This window comes from Gastrolobium bilobum, unplaced genomic scaffold, assembly GCF_033153095.1.
Source record: "Gastrolobium bilobum isolate Gb01-03AN ecotype WA unplaced genomic scaffold, APGP_CSIRO_Gbil_v1 utg5821, whole genome shotgun sequence".
In the NCBI taxonomy this organism is placed as follows: Eukaryota; Viridiplantae; Streptophyta; class Magnoliopsida; order Fabales; family Fabaceae; genus Gastrolobium; species Gastrolobium bilobum.
The window spans coordinates 122,730-143,398 of record NW_026898670.1 but is presented as its reverse complement, the minus strand read 5'-3'; the positions used below and the strand labels follow the sequence as shown (position 1 = coordinate 143,398).

The 20,669-nt window shown below is 35.9% G+C and overlaps 1 protein-coding gene, 1 non-coding gene and 1 pseudogene across 3 annotated transcripts; 1 reads left to right on the top strand and 2 right to left on the bottom strand.

Moving 5' to 3' along the window:
• Positions 1–4,236: 4,236 nt before the first annotated feature.
• Positions 4,237–7,900, bottom strand: LOC133318152 (calnexin homolog). Of its 2 annotated transcripts, none has more exons than XM_061520123.1 (6): positions 7,716–7,900; positions 7,559–7,628; positions 5,112–6,238; positions 4,915–4,986; positions 4,695–4,812; positions 4,237–4,580 (listed from the first exon to the last, which is right to left on the bottom strand). In XM_061520123.1, the coding sequence occupies exons 1-6, from the start codon at positions 7,818–7,820 to the stop codon at positions 4,447–4,449; spliced, it is 1,626 nt and encodes a 541-aa protein (XP_061376107.1). In that variant the 5' UTR covers positions 7,821–7,900; the 3' UTR covers positions 4,237–4,446. The 2 variants fall into 2 exon arrangements, with proteins under 2 accessions (XP_061376107.1, XP_061376106.1); XM_061520122.1 differs by having other exon boundaries at positions 4,237–4,593; positions 4,699–4,812; positions 7,716–7,898.
• Positions 7,901–9,870: 1,970 nt separating this feature from the next.
• Positions 9,871–9,952, bottom strand: TRNAS-AGA (transfer RNA serine (anticodon AGA)). The gene has a single exon. It is a non-coding gene; the product is annotated as a tRNA-Ser (tRNA).
• Positions 9,953–14,222: 4,270 nt separating this feature from the next.
• LOC133318171 (protein MEI2-like 1) lies at positions 14,223–20,386 on the top strand (annotated as a pseudogene).
• The last annotated feature ends 283 nt before the right edge of the window (positions 20,387–20,669 follow it).

Below are 20,669 nucleotides of genomic sequence, written 5' to 3'. Positions count from 1 at the left end.
AACATTATCACTTTGGACAATATTATGCCATAAAACCAACACCAATTTTACCTTCAAATATGGTCTTGCCACTATTCGGTCTGTGTAACTTCACTGCTTTATTTGACATGACAACGTCAATTATTTTGCCACAAAATCTTATAGGGATATCCACGTCACTCCAAATTATGACAAATATATATATATATATATATATATATATATATATATAGTTTTATATATATCATGTTGTAGGAAACTTGTAGTATCATGTTACTGTCACAAAAAATGATGGTCTGAGGCTCTTCATGGAGTTTCATGTCCTTTTTGAAGAGAAAGAATTGCACGTGTTAGAGTGAGAAAAGTGAGAAAAAAGGGATGTTACTCCAGTTTGGTGTCACTGCGCGACTACCACATATGAGACATATATTTTTGGTTTTTGCTTCTGAATGGTAAAAAAGCCAACAACTATGGACTAATTTGTTTAAGGGGTTTGTTTTCCTCGTGTTGTAGGAAAACAATACCCCTTTCCTACACACACAAAAATAAAGAGGAGAGAGAAAAGAGTGATGAGAGAAAATAAAAAAATGAGACACATGTACTTTTATGTGTATGTAGGAAAATAATACTATGTTCCTACAACATGATACTTATTTTTCTCTTAGTTTAAATCAACTTTGGCAGCAGCGCCAAAGGTCGCGCAACACCTGGGACTCTTAACATCATCGAAGTACAGGAACTGAGCGACCGAGAATAAGAAGAGGAAGTGTGACGCATTAAGGCATTATGCATATATAGATTTTCGTAATCCATTAACCATTATAATATAAAGTCTGAAAACACTCCATGATAGCTCCTGGATACCCAGTTCATTTTATTTTTTTATTAACATGTTTTTTTGTTTTTTTCTAAATATATCCTAATTACTTCTTTGAAGCGACTAGGCTCCTTCCGGTATTCCCAGAAGCTTTGACTCTTAGAGTTGACAAACTAATACGGAGTGCGAGGCGAGTCAGGGATAAAGATTACGGTAAAATGATATCTCACGTATTAATTATTTGTGATTTATTTATTTACTTTATATAGGAATTTGTGTTGAGAACCTCTGCGTTATTAATCTTCTTTTGAGAGATTTGAGTAATCTGACATGACTACAGTTCATCATATCTTCAGAGAAAAATAGATCATATATGATTCATTAGTCAATATAAATTGATTTTTTTTTTAGTATTGATGAAGGGCTCAAGCCCAGAAAACAGAACAAAAGCTACAAATCAGTAGCCTCCTTCTCTACCAAAGGCCCCAAACCAAGGGGGACACTGTGAAGGACTACAAAAATATCATGAAAGTTAAAAAGCAGACTTAGAAATTCAGTTTGCACAAGAATTCTCCTCTCTTCGAACGTGCAGCAACACAATGTGCCAATCCTTCTCTAGCCAGCTCTGGATAGAATTGTTCAAGGAAAAGCAAGCATTGTCCTCTCTCCTAGTAATAAGCGCCTGAATAGCCTGAAGGGAGTCACTCTCTATAATGAGGTTCTGGGCTTTTATATCCCAGGCAAATTGAAGCCCCTCGAGAATCCCCCAGAGCTCTGCTGTCAACGGGTCACAGCTGCCAATGTTATAGATGAACCCAGAAATCCATCTTCCTTTATCATCCCTAATGAGACCCCCACACGAAGCTTGGCGGGGATTCTTCTTCGTAGCAGCATCAACATTCAGCTTCCACCATTCAGTCAGGGGAGGCTTCCACTTCAGCATGTGCCTCTCCAAAGGGGCTGTTCTGCAAGAGTCATTTTTACCAGTATCATTCTTAATTTCCATAATATAATTCATGATGAGAATGTGAGGGTTGGCAGGTCTGACAAAATGAGCTTCATGAATTTCTTTGTTTCTCCAGTTCCATAAGAACCAGGAGGTAGTAGTGAAAATGTCTTGCCAATCAAGGGGTTGCGCATGGGGCCACCCCTTAGTTACGTTCTTGCGGATCCATTCTTCCTGGGGCAGGTACAAAAAATCGATGGGAATATTACCCGAGAACCAGAACTTCCAAACAAGGATCGCTTTTTTGCAGTCACGCAAAACATGCATAATGTCTTCTACTTTATCCAGGCACGTGTGGCAGAAAGGGGACCCTCCCCAGTTAGCTGTGACGTCTCTGGTGAGAATACAACCATGAAAGGTAAGCCAGATGAAGTGGCGAAGACGTTGAGGGCCTTGCCATTTCCAAATATATCCACATACATGATCCCTGGTAATAGCTTCGAATCCCATGATTGTGTTGTAAGCATGTTTAACAATGCTCTTGGACTTCGAATTGCTCCTCCACACTAATTGATCTGACTCCCCATCTGCTGTTGGAGGAATGAACGATCTTATGTGGTTAACTACCTCCCTAGGAAGCACTCTTTGAAGGAATTCCAGATGCCAGCCCCCAGTGTCCAAGTTCACCACGTTCACAACTTTAGCCTCCAAATTCGTAGAGGAAAGATTGGATAGGTGGCACTCATTGATGGGGAATTCAAGTTGCGTCCACCGATCCGTCCAGAAATTGATATCTTTCCCATTGTTCACTTTCCACTGCAAACTCCCCAGGAAATCTTCCAAGATACGGCAAAGGCCTTTCCAAAAATAGAATCATAAGGTTCACATGATGTCGAACGTCTAATGTCAAGTTTTCTTTCATATTTACCCAGCAACACCAGAATCCAAAGAGCATTTCTATTATTCAAAATGTGCCAAGCCACTTTAAACAAGAAAGCTTCATTATGGGCCTTTAGACTATGAATGCCTAGCCTCCAGCCCACACAGGCTTGCACAAATCATTCCAAGCAACAAGGTGGTCTTTTTTCTTCTCCGCACAATCTCCCCAAATGAAGGCTCTTTGGAGCTTCTCAATCTCGCTGCAAACTGAAAGAGGAATAGAGCCATGCTGCATATGGTAGGTTGGGATGGAGCTGATGACTGTCTTGGCAAGGGTGGAGCAACTTGCAAAAGAGAGGAGGTTTCTTTTCCATCCCGCAAGTCGAGATTTAACACGATGGATGATGGAAGCAAAATTCTTCTTTCTACCTCTCCCATGATACAAAAAAGCCCCCAAGTACTTCCCTAGAGATTCAGCAACCGTAAACCCATTGGCTTCGGTTAACATCTCCTTCACACCAGGAGCAATGTTCTTTGAAAAATAGATCACGGTCTTCTCTATGCTCACCAGACCAGACATATCACAAAAAGTCTTGAGAGTATCCAACATTACTTCCAACTAACTAAGACTAGCTTCTCCAAAGAGCACTAGGTCATCAGCAAACATAAGGTGTGAAATAAAAAGGGCTTTCCGCCCAGCTCTCATTGGTTTTCATCGTTTGGACCTCACCACTTCACAATCAAATGGGAGAGCTTATCCATGCACAACACAAATAAGTACGGCGAAATATGATCCCCCTGGCGAATGTCTCTAGAGGGGAGGAACGGTTCAAAACGGATGCTATTCCAAAACACCTGAAAACTAGGGAAAGTGATGCAGGCTTTAATCACATCAACCAAACGACTCCAACTAATAGTGCAACAGACTTATTTCTGATATACATTATTCTTTAATATGTTGTATATTTCGGCAAATTAATCAATTGAACCAAGTGAATAATAATCCAAAGCTCTCCGTCTGAAAAAGCTATACCCTATAGGTAATGAAAGGATTCAGATCACTTTCCTAAAATAAGAAATGCCATGTTAAGAGTTAAAGATTACTATGTGTATGACTTGCCGACTAGTGGACTTTAACGGAAATAAAATATTCCTTAACATGATCTAAAAATGAGTTAGCAGTGAAAATTTTGAAAGATTTGCAGAAAGTAGCTTCAAATTCATGTATAGTGCTTGAGAAAAGAGGGCGATCCAAATGCAGTGGCGGACAAGTTGCCAATATAAAGTCTAAGAAGAAACCTACGAGTAACGGTCCTTTTTATGATTACGATAAGCTGCATTTAAAACAATTTTACTTTATCTATATTTTGTGTAGAAAATTTACACTATTAGCACATTTATTATGTTGTAAGAAATTATTGGCCACATCAAAAACTTAATTACTACTATAAAAACTTGCACTAAATTCTCTTAAAACAATTTTGTAAATAGTCACTTTTCATTCTAAAGTACTTTCGTTGTATTATATTGCATCAGGATTTTCGTTTAACTATGGGAACGTTGCTAGGTATTCTGAGCTTCGTCAAAAACAGAATCCATTACTAGAAAAATAAAAGAAAAAAATAATTGTACAACTTCAATTAGCTCAAAACACTCAAGTATCCAAAAGGGAGAAGATCTACACTCCTTAAGCATATAATATTTTTCTTTTTCTTTTTTAAAAGGAGAAAAATGAAAACGAAGTGAACCTAAAATCCAACTAAGTCCAAAATTTATCTGTGGTGATGATACTTAAGAGGACGCCCCTGTTTGAGTTTCAACCATTTCAATCGTCTCGCTTTTTTATCCTCCGACGCGGAGCAGCAGATGTTTCCTCCTTCTCCTCTTTGTTTTCTTCATTCTCTCCACCAGCTTGGTTATTGGAAGTTTCTGCGCGTTCTTTCGTCTTCTCCACCCTTGCTGCAGCCCTTGCCTGCGCAAGAAGAGACATGGTTATAAGATTTAACATAAAGTCATAAACAATACCTCCAGGAAAGAAATATGAAGGTGCATGGGAGAAAAAGTTTTCACTACTCACAGGTTTCTTCCCACCAAATATGATCCTGAAGAAAATTGACACGAAGACAACCACAACGGCTACAATAATCCCAATAGTGAGATTTGGTTGCTTCTCGCCCTTTTCAATGACATCCTGCAGACATGCATAAAATATAGGTCAGATTCCATTAAGTGAAACATAATGAGTAATTAAAAAAGGAGTGTTAGTTTGATTATTTGATACTTCGGTACTCACATAAATCTTAAGTTTGTGATCACTCAGGAAGGGAATGTCGGCAATCTTGTATAAGATGTCAAACACCTTCTTCTACAAAGTCAAAAATTAACACCAGGCATAAGAAATAAGAGAGTTAAAGGGAAGGAGGGGAGGGTGGGTTTGGAAAGTAAAAGAGAGAGAAGGTGCAGATGAAAACCGCAAATTTCTTTCATTACCTGGAAGCCTGCAATACCATCTGAACCGGTTGCGGACTCTTCAACCTTCTGTTTCTCTTTCTCAATCGTAAACTTGGGCTTCCATGTAGTCTCCCGATAGGACTCTGCAATCTTATCATCTTTAGCTATCAGAATATTGTCGAACAGTATGCCATCTTGCATTGTCCAAATCTCAATACCAATAGCAGCAATAGGCTCAAAATCAGGTTTGTCAAGTTCAAAGTAGTCAGGGTTTGGAATCTCCTGAGGCTTCCATATACCCTTATAATTGGGGTTATCAATCATGGGGGCACTCCATTTTCCCTTATAAGCTGGATTCATCTTCATTGGCCTCTTCCACACACCACAACCAGGGGCCGCTTCACACTTTGGGTTATCAATCTTTGGGGCTTCCCATTCACCATCCTCCTCATCATCCCAATCTTCTGGTTTTGTTGCATCTGGGTCATCTATTTCCTCTGGCTCGTCATCTAACCATCCTTCAGGTTTCTCAGCTTCTACATCTTCAATTTCCATGGGTGCATCCTCATCCCAGTCATCTGGCTTCACAGCACTTGTGTCTGGAATTTTGGCTCTCTCATCCCAGTCCTCGGGTTTCTTATCATCAGGATCTGGGATGGTCTTGGGAGGGATAAGGGGAGGCTCAAAATCCTCAGAGGATAAGAAATTTGCCTTTTTCTTCTCCTCCCCATCAATCAAAATTCGCAATTCATTGTCAGGCATCAAAATAGCAGTGTACACATGAGATAGTTTGTCAGATGGGACAGAAGCGGGATACTTGAGATGGTGTTCAACATACTCCCCATTCTTGGGATTCTTATGCTTGAAAATGAAGTGCACCTTGTTTGTAGCACCACACTTATCAGGACCAAACATGATAGAATATGGAGATTCATTGTCAAATTCCTTGGGTTTCCATCCACCCTCCTGGGGACGAAGATATTTAAGATATGCACCACCACATTCAAGGCCATTCTGAAGGCGAGTCTCGAACTGAAGAACAACTGTTCCTTCCTTAAGACTGACAGGGTCATCAAGTTCTTTAACTATAGCATATTTCCTGGCTTGTTCACTAACGAGAAGTCCATAATCATCATGTCCATCACTCTTAGCATGCTTCCAGACACCTACAACCCAATTAACAAATACAAAATAAATACAAAATTTGGTTGATCAAATTATCTAATGAACAGCTATGAGGGGATTCCGAACCAAAAAAAAAAAGGAACACAAATCTACTTCAGTTCTTCAAATATGCCCCCAGAATGAAGGAAAGAAATGAAATGAAGAATAAATGGAAAAAATATCTCTAGCTCAATTTTAACGACAGTGTAATCAGAAACTATAAATCTAAGAGCATAAATAAGAGATACACATATTTTCACATTTCAATTTTCATCACATCAAAGCAATAAGTTTTAAACCACAGAAGTTAAGTAATAAACGTTTTTGGTGATAAGTATATCCTTCCCCTTTAAAATATTATAGAACAAAATATAATATAATAAAATACATTCAATTTCATTTCAATAAAATTATTTATTTGCTTCCCTCAATTTTGAAATATGAAAAAAAAAAAGAGAGAATGAAATTAATTTATTACTTGTGGAAAAAACAACTCCCATGCGGCGCTCTAAACTTCCAGGATCCAAAGTAAGTAGCAACTGGGTAATTTATGAGATTTATACATTTGTCTACAATACGCTTGGACCACCACAATATGTGGAATCAACTCCTAATCATTGCAAACTAAATCCTAGTCAGTGACTGCTTAAACATTCTTGGTTTGGGGATATATAGCCCTTTTCCAAAATGCACCACTACTGGAACACAGTAGTCGAACGTTTAACTTAGCAAACTCGCCTGAATAATATATTTGCTTACTATATATACATCCTTAATTTCTACATTAACTTTCATTAATAACAGATTTGGTTACTGATAGGATGTAAAATCCTTAATTTCTATGTGTATAATAATTGAGGTATCCGTCATTCATTATTTCACAATAGATTGTCAATAAATCCTCAACATTTCCACCATAATCTTTCGTATATTTTTTTGAGAACTTTCAAAAAGATTCCTACAGTTTAAAAATTTATAATTAATTCCCCATAATTTCTAAAATATTTTCGAAGTGTTCAGCGACTACAGGGTCGTATATATATACCCGCACTGAGTACTGACTCATTTATAATGATTTATAAGGAACCTATTTGAAAATTCTCAAAGCGTATTTTGGATTCTGCAAAGGATTTCCTATACCTCTCGTAGCTGCAGAAACAGATTTGAATGAAGTATGCACGCAATTTGTTTCAACCTTTAACTAGGCCGGGTAAGTTCAAGGTTAAGAGAAACCTAACAAGCAGTTGGTAAGGAAAACAAGAACGAATGAAACGACATCATCCACCAGTGATCAACACAGTGTAAGAGTAGAGTCTATTTACCATTGTAATCGTCCTTGTTGGATACAATCCAACGGCCGTCAAAATCATCATCGAACGACTCGTAGAAGATCTAAAAACAACAGAAGCATTCGCCAATCAGAGATCAAACACACACAAAAAAGAGAGAGAAAAGAAGGAAGAGTTCCCTCCGAATTACCGCGTCGTCGGCATCATCGGAAGCAGAGAGAAGCTGAAAGGAAGAGGAAGCAATGAAGAAGAGGAGCACCGCCATAGCCACAGTGATTCCTTTTCGTTCTTCCATCTCTCTCCCTCAATCGCCAAACCCTAACTAATCCTGAAATGAAATGAAAACTATTCTGTTCTTAGATCTAATTATATATTCAGGGTGAGAATGTGAGTGTGATGCAGCACTTTAAGCTTTGTAGATCGACATGTTTCAACCAATGATATTTTACGTGCCACCTGACATCAACCAATCACTGATCGACACGTAGCATTTTAGCATCACTTCCAGGACTAGCATTCTTTCTCCTCTAACTCTACTTTTTCATAAATGTAATAATCCAAATATAGAAATAGATTCGACTGAGCTTTGTTTTAGGCCCATGGGCCCTTCTTATGGTTAACTTCATCCAAAACCAATTATACACCCACACAATGTAAAAAGAAAATTTTACCAAAATGCAAATTAAAGGAAAAGAGCCGTATAAATTAAAAATATGAGTCAAACTTCCTACATTATTCGTATAAATTGTAAAGTTCAGTAAAAATTAAGAGTAAAAAATACGAGATTTTAGTTTTATCAAAATTTCATTTTTAACAGTTAAATGACATAGTTGAACTTGAATCCGTATAGCCGACTTTATTTAATTGAATAACATTTGATTGCTATTATTTTAAAAAAGTTATATGTAAGCGCGGTGAAAAGTAAGATTGAGATTTAAATGTATTATTAATTTATATTTTAAGGGACATGATTATTTGTGAGTCATTGATTTTACCTTAATCTAACTGCTTTAATTTGTAAGCATGTGGTATTGTTGATCTATTTTGATCTAACGATCCTCAAATGAAGTTTAATGTGACACTGTGTCAAATGATTTTGTCCCTTACTTTAGGAATAGTATTATTTGATATTGGTGTCAAACAAAAAGTTTGGCACATCATCTTAGAGTCGTTGATCTTGTATTAATTTAACGACTCTGATTTGTATGTATGTAATACCATTGATCTGTCTTTATCTAACAGCCCTGAGATGATGTGTCAAACTTTTAATTTGATAACGGTGTCAAATAATCTTATTCCATACTTTAGGACAAGATAATTTAATATTAGTGTCAAAAAAAATTTGTTTCGGTTCATCAAAATAAATGTATGTTTTGAAAAAGAGAAAAGTGTTTGTCATTTTAAATTACATAAAGTTATGTCATTTTAAGAGAGAGACAGACACAGAATTTTTTTATTTAAATTTTAAATTAAAAAAACCACCCACTTTCTCTCTCCCATGATTTCTATTTTTCTGTGTATATCTCTCTCCTAAAATGACATAACTTGTGTCATTTAAAATGTCAAACATCAAACCCTTAAAAAAAAGGTAATACTATTCTCGTGGAGAATAGTAACCCCAAAACAGTGACCAAAATGCCACTGTTCACTAAGTTTTTTACCTAAATGCCACGCAAACAGTGTTATTTTCCAATCTGCCACGGGGGCAAGTTCGCTACCCGGTGTAGCGAACTCGATTTGTTGACGTGTCACGTTTTTAGTGGACACCAAGTTCGCTACCCAATGTAGCGACCTTCGTAATATTTTTTTTAACTTGGTACTTGTTATCCACTATAAATGTGACACATCAGCAAACCGAGTTCGCTACACCGAGTAACGAACTTGCCCCCGTAGCAGATTGGAAAATAACACTGTTCGTGTGGCATTTAGGTAAAAAACTTGGTGAACAGTGATATTTTGGTCAGTGTTCCTAGTAACCCCTTCCGGTAGAAAGAAGAATTTAAAAGACAGAAAAAAAATAAAGTGAGAGAAATATTTTTCATGAAATTCACTAATGAAATGTGTCCGTAGAAAAGAGACATTGTTATCTTGTAACATGAGAATATTTATTCGATTAAAACAATAACTTCAAGAACGGGCCACATGAGAATATTTATTCGATTAAAAAAATAACTTAAAGAATGGGCCACCTGGTTCAGATGATGGCCGGTCCAATCCAGACTGTGAACACCTTTGCAAAATCGGTCTAATCCAGACCGCGAACACCTCTACATGACGTTACCCTTGCATTATAAAATCGTATGTATAAAGAAATAAAAATAAAATAAAAGGGTCGTGAAATAAAACGTGAACGGCAGGATTCGAACCTGCGCGGGCAGAGCCCACATGATTTCTAGTCATGCCCGATAACCACTCCGGCACGTCCACCGCCATGCTTACTTTTGCAGATTTATTGTTAATATATTTATTTTTGAACGGTATCATCTATTTTTATAGCTATCAAAGGAAAAAATTTATGTGATTGGAGGATGTTTTTAAAAAAACTATCAAAGTAAATTGTTACTCGTATGTTTTTTAGCCCATATGTTATTAAAAGTATTTGTTTAGCTATCAAGGAAAAAAAATTATATTATTATTTTGAATATAATATAATCAGTAACTTTTCACAACAAATTTTTTTTTTTTCGATCTTCATTAACTTTTGAAAAATTTAGTCTTTATAGCACTAGTTTTATTTTCTACAAACAATGATCTATATTATTACATTTAAAATTCACATATTTGCTTTTGTACAGCAAACAAAAAAAAATCACATAGTTGATTGAATGCATAAAAATTAGACGTTGTATAGCCCTTGTTTAAGTAAATTGGTTGGTGGGAAAAATACCTATTTCTTCCAACACACAACATAAAGTTAATATGTTTTATTGATCTTAAGGGCAGGGGTGTCAATGGAATACAGTTCCGGTGGAAAGTTCTACTCCAAATATACATGGATATCCATTTCATTCTTGACAGAAAAGTGAGAAAAGTGATTACATGAATATTTACTTAAATTAAAATAAAATTGTGCTTGTTGATCATGTGGAGATTTTTAGGAAGATAAATCTTAGTTGTTCGTAAATAATGTAATTAACTTTTCATTGAAAATATTTGTTTAATTAACTTTTAATAGAAATTATTTGTTTAGCTAACTTTTATTGAAAATATTTGTGAGCATATAAGAGCTGCTTTTGAAATTGTTAGAAGTATGGGAAATAATTGGCCTTGTTGTATTATAATGACTTTAATCAATTCTAAGACACATATTTATGAGATGCAAAAAAGAAAAAAAAAACTTTGAGGCATTCATCTATGCAAATTGTTTCTTTAGAATTAAAATCGTACGCTTAGTAATAGATAATTTAATTATTTGTCAACAACATGTATCAAATTGGTTAAAGAATTAACAACTTGCTTACCAAAAAAGAAGAAGAATTAACAACTTATTTTTCTTGTTACAAATTTACTACGAAGTGTGCTAAAGGCTTTTGCTATAAAAAAATGGAAATATTAAGTGAAAAGTGAAGCATCTAATATATTGGAAAATTAAAAGTTTTATCTTGATTTAATACTTTTTCCTTTTAATTCCTTAAATAATATCCTAACGTTAATCACTAAAACAAATTCTTTTTACAAGAAAAAATATGTTATTAGGTTTTTAAACAATCAATACACACTATTAACCGAGAATTTTCTCATTATTACTAAGTCTAAGTGTACGTTAACTATGAGATTTTAAGTTTGAAAACAACATAGTCTTCCCGTATAGGATCGTAATTCTTGATGACTGGAGAGGTAGCCTTCGAGGTTGTACTCGGAGGACAAGGTGACTGGAGGAGGTTGAATGATGTTAAAAAAAATATAAAATATAAAAAAATAATTGATTCTTTTATTTAAATGAGTATAATGATGTTAAGTCGTGTAGATTAATTCATTTAAGCTTTTTTTAGCATGCATGTAACCTGTTTTTCACCTTGTTAAATTTACAAAGTAAATTGATTAATGAGTAGTTCTGCATTTGTGGTCATCTTTATTTAAGGAAATACTTGATACTCAAAAGTAAATGGTTTGATAAGCAATTGAGATTGTATCATTGAGTACGATGTTGTAATATTCTATATCATGACACAACTGTAATTTAACACATCGCAAATTAATTGGCACTCTTTCTTACATAAATAGCTTGGTCAAATATTCAAAGTATAAGCTAATGAGCTTGAAGTTCAATTGGTATTAACTTCAGTCCCGAATATTAAGGTGGAATCACTCGCCTGCTTCTTTTCTTGCCCAAAATCCAAATGCTTGTACCTCTTATATAATAAAAATGATAAAACCAAATTCATCCAGTGCAATATGACGAGCTAAGTCACGTAGCTCTAAGGCCAACTATTTTACAAGAAAAAAAAAACAAAAAAACAAAATATAAAAAGACAAAAAAAAATTTCTGTTTTCTTTTAAATCATATTTCATGAACTGACTATACAATTTTTATGTATTACACATTGAGTTTTGATAAATAGTACCCGTACTTGTTAAGGAATAAAAAATATTTAATGTACACTTTTTAAATTCTTAATAATTGAGTGTTTTATTTCTTTTATTAATTATTTTTTAATTTCTTAATATGTGGTTTTAGAATATTTATTACCAAAAAATTCTTATAAATTTCTATAAAATGTAGGATTGTTTCAATCACACACATAATCAAAAATAGAAAAGGAAGAAGGGAGGAAAAACGGGAGATATGGTATCCTGGTTAACGACATTATTTTTTGTGAACTGGGACCACCATTTTTTAGGTGATCCCTTAGTGTAAATAGGAGGGTAAAATTGGAAAAGAGAGAAAATAACAGGGATAAAAAGGGAAAGAAAAAATTAATGATGTGAGAAGGAGTACCAAAAAATTCAGTGATCCTGACCATATTAAATATTTGCCTGATTAACCGCAATATAGGGTTACGTCCAATAAATCTATCATTATATAATTCTCAAGGTACTAGTTACAATACACTATTTGGTTATAAGATAATACAAAGGGTTCGTCGGTTCTCCTTTCACTGCTGATGAGAAAAGTTGCAGTAAATTTTTAACACTAGGATACGTGGTCGTATCCTGGCCTAAAAAAAAAAAAAAATCAGGATCCGCACGCGTATCCTGAAAAAAATAAGTGTTGCTGCACTTTTTCCCATTTGCAGTGACATGATAGCTAAATATCCCTAATACAAATAGACTTAGAAAATCTTAAGTCGCATCAACTATTAATGGACTCAAGCCTAAATTAATAAACAAAAGAAAATAATAAAGTAACTCGAGACTCGTCATAATAGCATAACTCTACTGGCGAGACCCCAATTGGCTTTATCAAATGGAAATTAGCTCACTCTTACTGATTTTATATTAGTATCTCAATACACATCTACTCATGTAACAGCCTTTGAGTTTGCAATATGGATAGCCCATTTTATTTTCAGGTCTACCATGTGCAGATTTTTAACTTAAAAATCTGTAATCACTTGAACTTGAAGATAAAAAAGAAGATGGAAAAGGAGAAACAGTGAAAGATGAATGCGTCCATAAACGTGGTTCGATTAGTTCTAATTTCTCCTTTTCCTAAAAGCTAAAAATTGTAGCTTTTAAAAAAAGTTAAATTTTAACTTTTTTATTAACTTTTGCTTTTTTTAAAAGTCATTATTCAAACACTACAAAAATTTCAGAAGTCTTTTTTTTTTTTTAAAAAAAAAGCATCTTTTGATTTGGATAAAGCCCATCCAAACATCACCTTAGGATCTGTTTGGTAGCAGGATTTTTTTTTGTTTTCCTGGGATTTCTTAGTTGGGTAATTAAGAATGCATCGTTTGGTACATGATTTTTAAAATTTTTCTAGAAATTTGATTTTCCCGAGATTTTATTTTGTGTGTAAATTTTTTTGAAAAAATATCCACGAATACCATTCAGGAGGTGGTATTTTACGATTTTTATGGCAAGAAAAAGTTTAATACAATTAAACATAGCATCAAGAAAATTAACCCAATATTTCTGGAAATATATTAGTGTACCAAACAACTTTTTAGTAACATTCTCAGAAAACTCATTTTCTTATTATATTCTTGGAAATCATGATTTTCGGACAAACCATTGAATGGGATCTGCATTGCTGCTGTGAAGCACATCACGCTTGAACCTGGCCATCCTAGGATTGCATCATGGTGGCTATTACCATTTTTTTTAATGTTAATTTTTTCTCTAATTTTTAGTAACTTTTGCAACTATTTATGCATATTTATTTCAGTCAATGTTTTGTAGATGGAGTCTGTATTTTTTATCTGCATATTTATTTTACCATCTTTAATAGTATTCTCACTTTTAATATATTGCAAAGTCAATATCAACACTTTGATGGAAAAAAATATTACCTTTTTTTTTCCTTCCTGCTTTTAAGTTAATTATCTTAATTGTTGTGGAAATCTTGCTTTTGTAGTATGATGCAGCAGTCTCAGATGGGACATGATGAACCTGACTTCAGTCATAATCTCAGTGACAACTTATTATTAAGACAGAAGGGTATGATTTTGTCTGCTTACGTATCTTTTTTCCCTATGATGTTAAAATGTTCTTGGTCTCACTAGACATAATGTTAGGTACATTGCACTGGGGAAGACAACCGAACAATGCTTATGATAAAAAATATTCCTAACAAGTACGCCAATTGTCTCCATGTCTTTTTGGACATTTTTGCTGCTTACATTGTTATTTTCTTATCTTCATTTTACAAAAGAACATTGCACTGGCAAGATTGTTAGTAACATAGGTGATTGTTTATTTGGCTCTTGCCCTTTAATTTCATTTTGACGCATTAGCCGTACTAATGCTATCTCTATCTCTTTTGCTTGTTTACACTTGTATGGACACACTTTTACTTTTTACTTACCCTTGCATATTTTAAATATACTTCTTATACTCAACAATTAGTTTTCCATAACCGATTTCACAGGGAGTAAAGCATGCAAATTCTATGTCACTGGTCTTTTGATTTGTCCCTTTTCTATTTTAAATTTGTTATATATCTTGGCAGGTATACTTCAAAGATGCTTCTTGCTGCCATAGATGAGCAATGTCGGGGAACTTATGATTTTCTGTATTTGCCAATTGATTTCAAGGCAAGTATTTATTTGGAGTTGGTTAACTCTTTTCCTAAATGAAGCAATCATAAATGTGTTTCAAGTCAATTCTACAAATGGTTGCAGAACAAATGCAATGTTGGCTATGCATTCATCAATATGATTGATCCTGTTCAAATTATTCCATTCCACCAGGTTATTTGAGAATTCTTATGCAATACTAATCTTACCAGAAATTATAAAACTGAATTTCATTAATGAAAAAGTGAGTACATAATACATACTAACTGTGTTTATATACAAGCCTAATCAGATAACTTACTAACAGAAATAAATAACAATTTAACAACTTCCTATAACAGCTTTCCGATTCTATCTCGTGGACCCAGCTGCAATATCAGCACATGGAGCTGATATGTTAACTTGGGCTGTGTCTTGGGCCAAAGTGGCTGGAGTGGACTATGGATGTCTAAGAGTCCAAGCTTGCCAATGATAGAAATGAAGGAAGTAGGATGAAGTGCTTTCGTAAAGACATCTGCCAACTGATCAGAGGTATCAACCGGCAGTAAGTGAATCAATCCAGCTTGTATTTTTTCACGCGTGATATGGCAATCGATCTCGATATGCTTTGAACGTTCATGAAAGACAGGATTTCTAGCAAGGTAGATTGCAGACCTGTTGTCACAATATATGGAAGCAGGTTTATCGTGAAAAACCTGAAGTTCTTGAAGGAGGAGGTGGAGCCATTGAATCTCACAGGATAAGGAGGCAAGAGCTCGATACTCTGCCTCGGTGGAAGATCTACTCACAGTATTCTGTTTCTTAGATCGCCGGGAAATCAAGGAAGGACCAAGGAAAGTACAAAAACCTGTGATGGAATGGCGGGTGTCAACACAGCAAGCCCAGTCAGAGTCAGAGAAACCAGAAAGACGTAGGTCATTGGAGGAAGGGAAGAATAATCCCTTTGCTGGAGCCCCTTTGATGTAACGAAGCACGCGAGTGGCAGCATGATAGTGAGCCTGAGAAGGAGCTGATATGTACTGACTGAGTTGTTGAATGGAAAAACTCAGGTCAGGTCTTGTAGTGGTTAAGTAAAGGAGACGACCTATCAAGCGACGGTAAGAAGAAGGGTCATGGTAGGCTGTGTCTTGATCATGATGAAGCTTAGTAGTAGGAAACATGGGAGTGGCAGCAGGCTTAGAAGCTAACAGACCACTGTCTTCAAGTATTTCAAGAGCATATTTACGCTGGTTAATCATGATACCAGTTTTAGATCGTGAGACTTCTAAACCCAAGAAGAAACGAAGTTGTCCCGGATCCTTGATGAGAAAACGAGTGTCCAAAATTTGCTTAACACGTTGAACCTCCCCATTGTCATTCCCTGTCAAAAAAATGTCATCGATGTATACCAAGAGGGCAGTAAAGGAATTATTGGTAATCCTTACAAACAGAGAATGGTCTACATTGGACTGAGTGTAACCAAGAGAGATAAGAGTGGTAGAGAGCTTCGAATACCACTGTCGACTTGCCTGTTTGAGGCCATATAAACTCTTCTGTAACTTGCAAACTTGTGCTGTGTTGGAAGTCTGGTAACTTTGTGGTGAAGACATGTAGACTTCTTCAGTTAAATCACCATGAAGAAACGCGTTATTGACATCCAATTGTTCAAGGAACCAGTTGCGTGCAGATGCAATAGTAAGGAGAACCCGTACGGTTGTCATTTTTGCAACAGGGCTAAAAGTGTCGAAGTAATCCACTCCTTCGATTTGTGTATACCCTTTTGCAACGAGACGCGCTTTGTAGCGCTCTATTGAACCATCAGCTCGAAGCTTGATTTTATAAACCCACTTGCAATCAATAATGTGTTTATCGGGTGGAATATCAACCAGTGACCAAGTTTTATTCAACTCCAAGGCTTGTAATTCAGCAGTCATTACTTGTTGCCAAGAAGGATGTTTAGAGGCTTGAGCATAGCTTTTTGGTTCTGTGTGAATCATGGTACTAAGATAGAATCTGGTAAAGTTTGGTGAGCAACGATTATAAGAAAGAACATGAGAAAGAGGAAAGAGAGTGGTACCTGAAGACAATTGGTGAACCATGGCATTGGAGAGATTGCAGTGATAATCACGAAGGTAATGAGGTTGGATTCTTTGTCTTGAAGAGCGACAAGGATGATTTGGGGGAACATGAGTTGCTGGTGGAGCAATAATATCAGTGTTGTTATTGACAGTAGGTGAAGGTATAGGAAACAGATCAGTCTCAGTGTTAGGCAAGAAAATTGGAAATGAGTCTATTTCTGTAAGTGGAGGTTGGTCTGTTTGAGAGAAAGGGAATTTATCTTCAAAGAAGATAACATTGCGAGATATGAATATAATGTGTGAATGGAGATTATATAGAAGGAAACCTTTGACACCTTCCCGATAGCCAAGAAAGATGCATTTCTAGGACCTTGGAGAAAACTTGGTACGATGGGAGGTTATAGTAGTGGCATAAGCTAAGCAACCAAAAGAACGCAAATGAGTGAGAATAGGGGGAGACTGAAAAAAAATATCAAAAGAAGATTTATTAGCAAGCAAGGGAGTAGGTAATCTATTTATAAGATGAACAACATGTCTAACAGCAAAGGAACAAAAATGTTGAGGGAGGTGAGCTTGAAAGAAAAGTGCTCGTGCCACATTTAGTATATGCTGATGCTTTTGTTCTATTGTTCCATTTTGCTGAGGGGTTTCTATACAAGTTCTTTGGTGAACAATTCCTTTGCTGTCAAAGAAAGTGGGAATTATGAACTCTAATCCATTATCACTACGAAAATTTTTCAAATTAGTGTTGAATTGAGTTTCAATGTAAGCAACAAAATTCTGAACATTGGTGCGAACTTCACTTTTGGTTTTCATTAGAATAATCCATGTAAATTTAGAGAAATCATCTACTAAAGTAAGAAAATATCTATATCCATGAATAGATGGGACAGAATATGGTCCCCATATGTCTGCATGTAAAAGTTGGAATACATGTGTGGAATTTGTAACACTTGAAGGACAAGGTAACCTATGTTGTTTAGCTAATTGACATACATCACAAGGTGATACATTCATTGAAGGTATAAAAGGGAATTGGAAAGAAATTTGACGTAAAACAGATGGAGATACATGCCCTAGTCTAAGATGCCATAATGTGGCTTTATGTGTTTCTGTTGTATTGGCAGTAGCCTGAAATCGAGCTGAGTTTTGGCCTTTGTGTTTTGGTGTTTGGTTAGTTATCACGTACAATCCATCCTTAGCCTTAGCTTTACCAATCGTCTTCTTGGTGGAGATCTGTTTTATCAGACACAAAGAATTGAAAAATGTGAGATAACAAGGTATGGTAGAAAGAAGCTTGCTAACAGAAATCAGGTTTACCTTGAATTCAGGGACATATAGCACATTAAACAGAGTTAAAAGAGGAGAAATAGGAATAATTCCAGAATAAGAGGCTTGCACACGTGATCCATCAGGTAATGTAATGGAAAGAGGAGTAATTGGATGTAAAGAAGAAAATAAAAAACGAACTGATGTTACATGATCTGTGGCACCTGTATCAAGTAGCCATTGGACTGCATCATTACCAGATCCTTGATCATTCTTGGTATTAGATGCTAAACAAGCAATTGAAGTTTTGAAATGATTGCTAACTGGTGGTGTGGTTTCTGGCATCGAAGCCTGTGCTTGAGGGTAAGATGACTGCAAAAGATTCATCAACTGATGATATTGATCAGTAGTTAGGGAAAGGTTTGGATTCTGAGCATTCTTGGATCCATTGGTTTCATCATATGCATTTTCTTCGAAGTCACCAAATGCAATATGATTAGCAGCATTTCTTGGTCTTGATGGCAGCAAGTTTCTGTATCCAGGAGGAAATCCATGGATTTGATAACAAGTGTCCACAATGTGATTTCTTTTACCACAGTGTGTACATATCCTTGTTCCACCACGTCCACCATTGGTGCTATGTCCACCTCTGCCTCTTCCATATGGTGGTTTACTTTTGTTATCAGAAATGTTTGCATAAGCACGAAGATCGCTTGAAACCTCTACAATTGCATCAGATTGGATGTGTCTTTCTTGTTGAATGACTAAAGAAAAAGCTCGAGCTAAATTAGGAATGGGATCAATCATCATGATCTGTGACCTGACATGAGCATGAGCATATTGCTCATTCAAGCCTTTAAGAAACCGGATCACATAATCACGATCTCTATCTGCTCTTATCTGATCAAATGCTCCACAATTGCATCGATTTGCACACCTACAAATCGGTAGAGGCTTAAGGTTATCTAACTCATCCCAGAGAGTTTTCAATTCAGTGAAGTACTGTGAGATGGACATGCTTCCTTGTTGAAGCTTGTACATATCTTCTTGAATATCCGATACTCTGAAAATATCGGATTGAGCAAACTGAATTCTGAGATCGTTCCATGCATCAGAAGCCTTGTCGATCCAGAGTATCGATCTTGCTATTGAATCATCAATGGACCTGTGAATCCATCTAAGTACTATAGTATTGCAACGTTCCCATGCAAGAAACAGTGGATCCTTAGCTGGTGGAGGCACAATTCCACCAGTGATGAATCCTACTTTGTTCTTTGAAAGCAGTGCCATCTTCATTGCCCTAGCCCAACTGTGGTAGTTCTTGCCATTCAACTTTGGGGATACAAGAACTAGAGAAGGATTCTCACTTGGGTGAAGAAAGAAAGGGTTTGCGGGATTGGTAAGGTAATCTGGAAAAGGTTGTGCCATTGTTGAGTAGAAAAGAAAGAAGGAAAGGAAGAAGAAAGGGAAGCACTCGTATATTGGTAAAGAAGAAGAAAAGCAGCGGAAAAGAAAGAATACCAGAGCTTCTTTAAAGCTCTGATACCATCTTACCAAAAATTATAAAACTGAATTTCATTAATGAAAAAGTGAGTACATAATACATACTAACTGTGTTTATATACAAGCCTAATCAGATAACTGAACTAACTGACTAACAGAAATAAATAACAATTTAACAACTTCCTATAACAGCTTTCCTATTCTATCTCGTGGACCCAGCTGCAATATCAGCACATGGAGCTGATATGTTAACTTGGGATGTGTCTTGGGCCAAAGTGGTTGGAGTGGACTCTAATACTAATTTTTTATTTATTTATCTATCCAGCATGAATTCAGAGTTAATCTGTTTCATTTTGTTTCTGCATGAGTTGATAAACCTAATAGATAAGAAACATTATGCAGGCTTTGAACGGGGGGAAAATTGGAAAAGTTTAACAGTGAAAAGGTAGCTCTACTTGCATATGCCCGAATTCAAGTAAAAGCTGCTCTTATTGCTCATTTCCTGAATTCAAGCCTGAGGAATGAAGATAAACGTTGCTGTCCTATTCTCATTTCCTGAATTCAAGCCTGCTCTTGTTGTAAATATATTTGATTTGCTGTCTGCAATGTATTAAGGAACTACTACTATTATGGAACTACTCATATAACCCCGAGTCAAAATTGACCGAATTTGTCTCTGCAGGAGCCTTTTCCTTTGGGCACCAATAAATATTAGACTGAGGCCTGGAAAATCTCGCATTAGTGGTAATGAGGAGAATCGCAGCCAAGGATATCCTTCAACTTTGGAAAGTGGAGAGGAGTTTGCGAATAGAATAGACCCTTCATTGAGTTCTTCAAGAAACTCTGACTGATATAGCATCAAGCACTCAATGTTGCATATCATGTCAACTCTCAAGTTTGTGTATTTACATTTTCTTTTTGGTCAAGAGAGGAGTTGGAGCCGGTAGGAAACAGGACTCACAATTTTTGCCTTATAGAGGAGCCTTGCATGAGTTTTTGGAGGTTGAGGTACATAACCAGAATGAAAGTGTCTGATTCTAGTATTTTCTTTATTTTCCTAAATTTTTGCTTGGAATCCTGCTACCCTCTTACACAAGTTTAGAGAAGGGCTTAACTGAAGCTTGAAATTTTGGC

Excerpts from the sequence above, each read along its gene's own strand:
- LOC133318152 (XM_061520122.1), bottom strand. The coding sequence starts at position 7,820 with ATGGAAGAACGAAAAGGAATCACTGTGGCTATGGCGGTGCTCCTCTTC. Across the intron at positions 6,239-7,558 it reads CAACAAGGACGATTACAATG|GTGTCTGGAAGCATGCTAAG; the intron begins GTAAATAGACTC and ends ATTGGGTTGTAG. Across the intron at positions 4,813-4,914 it reads ATCACAAACTTAAGATTTAT|GATGTCATTGAAAAGGGCGA; the intron begins GTGAGTACCGAA and ends GCATGTCTGCAG.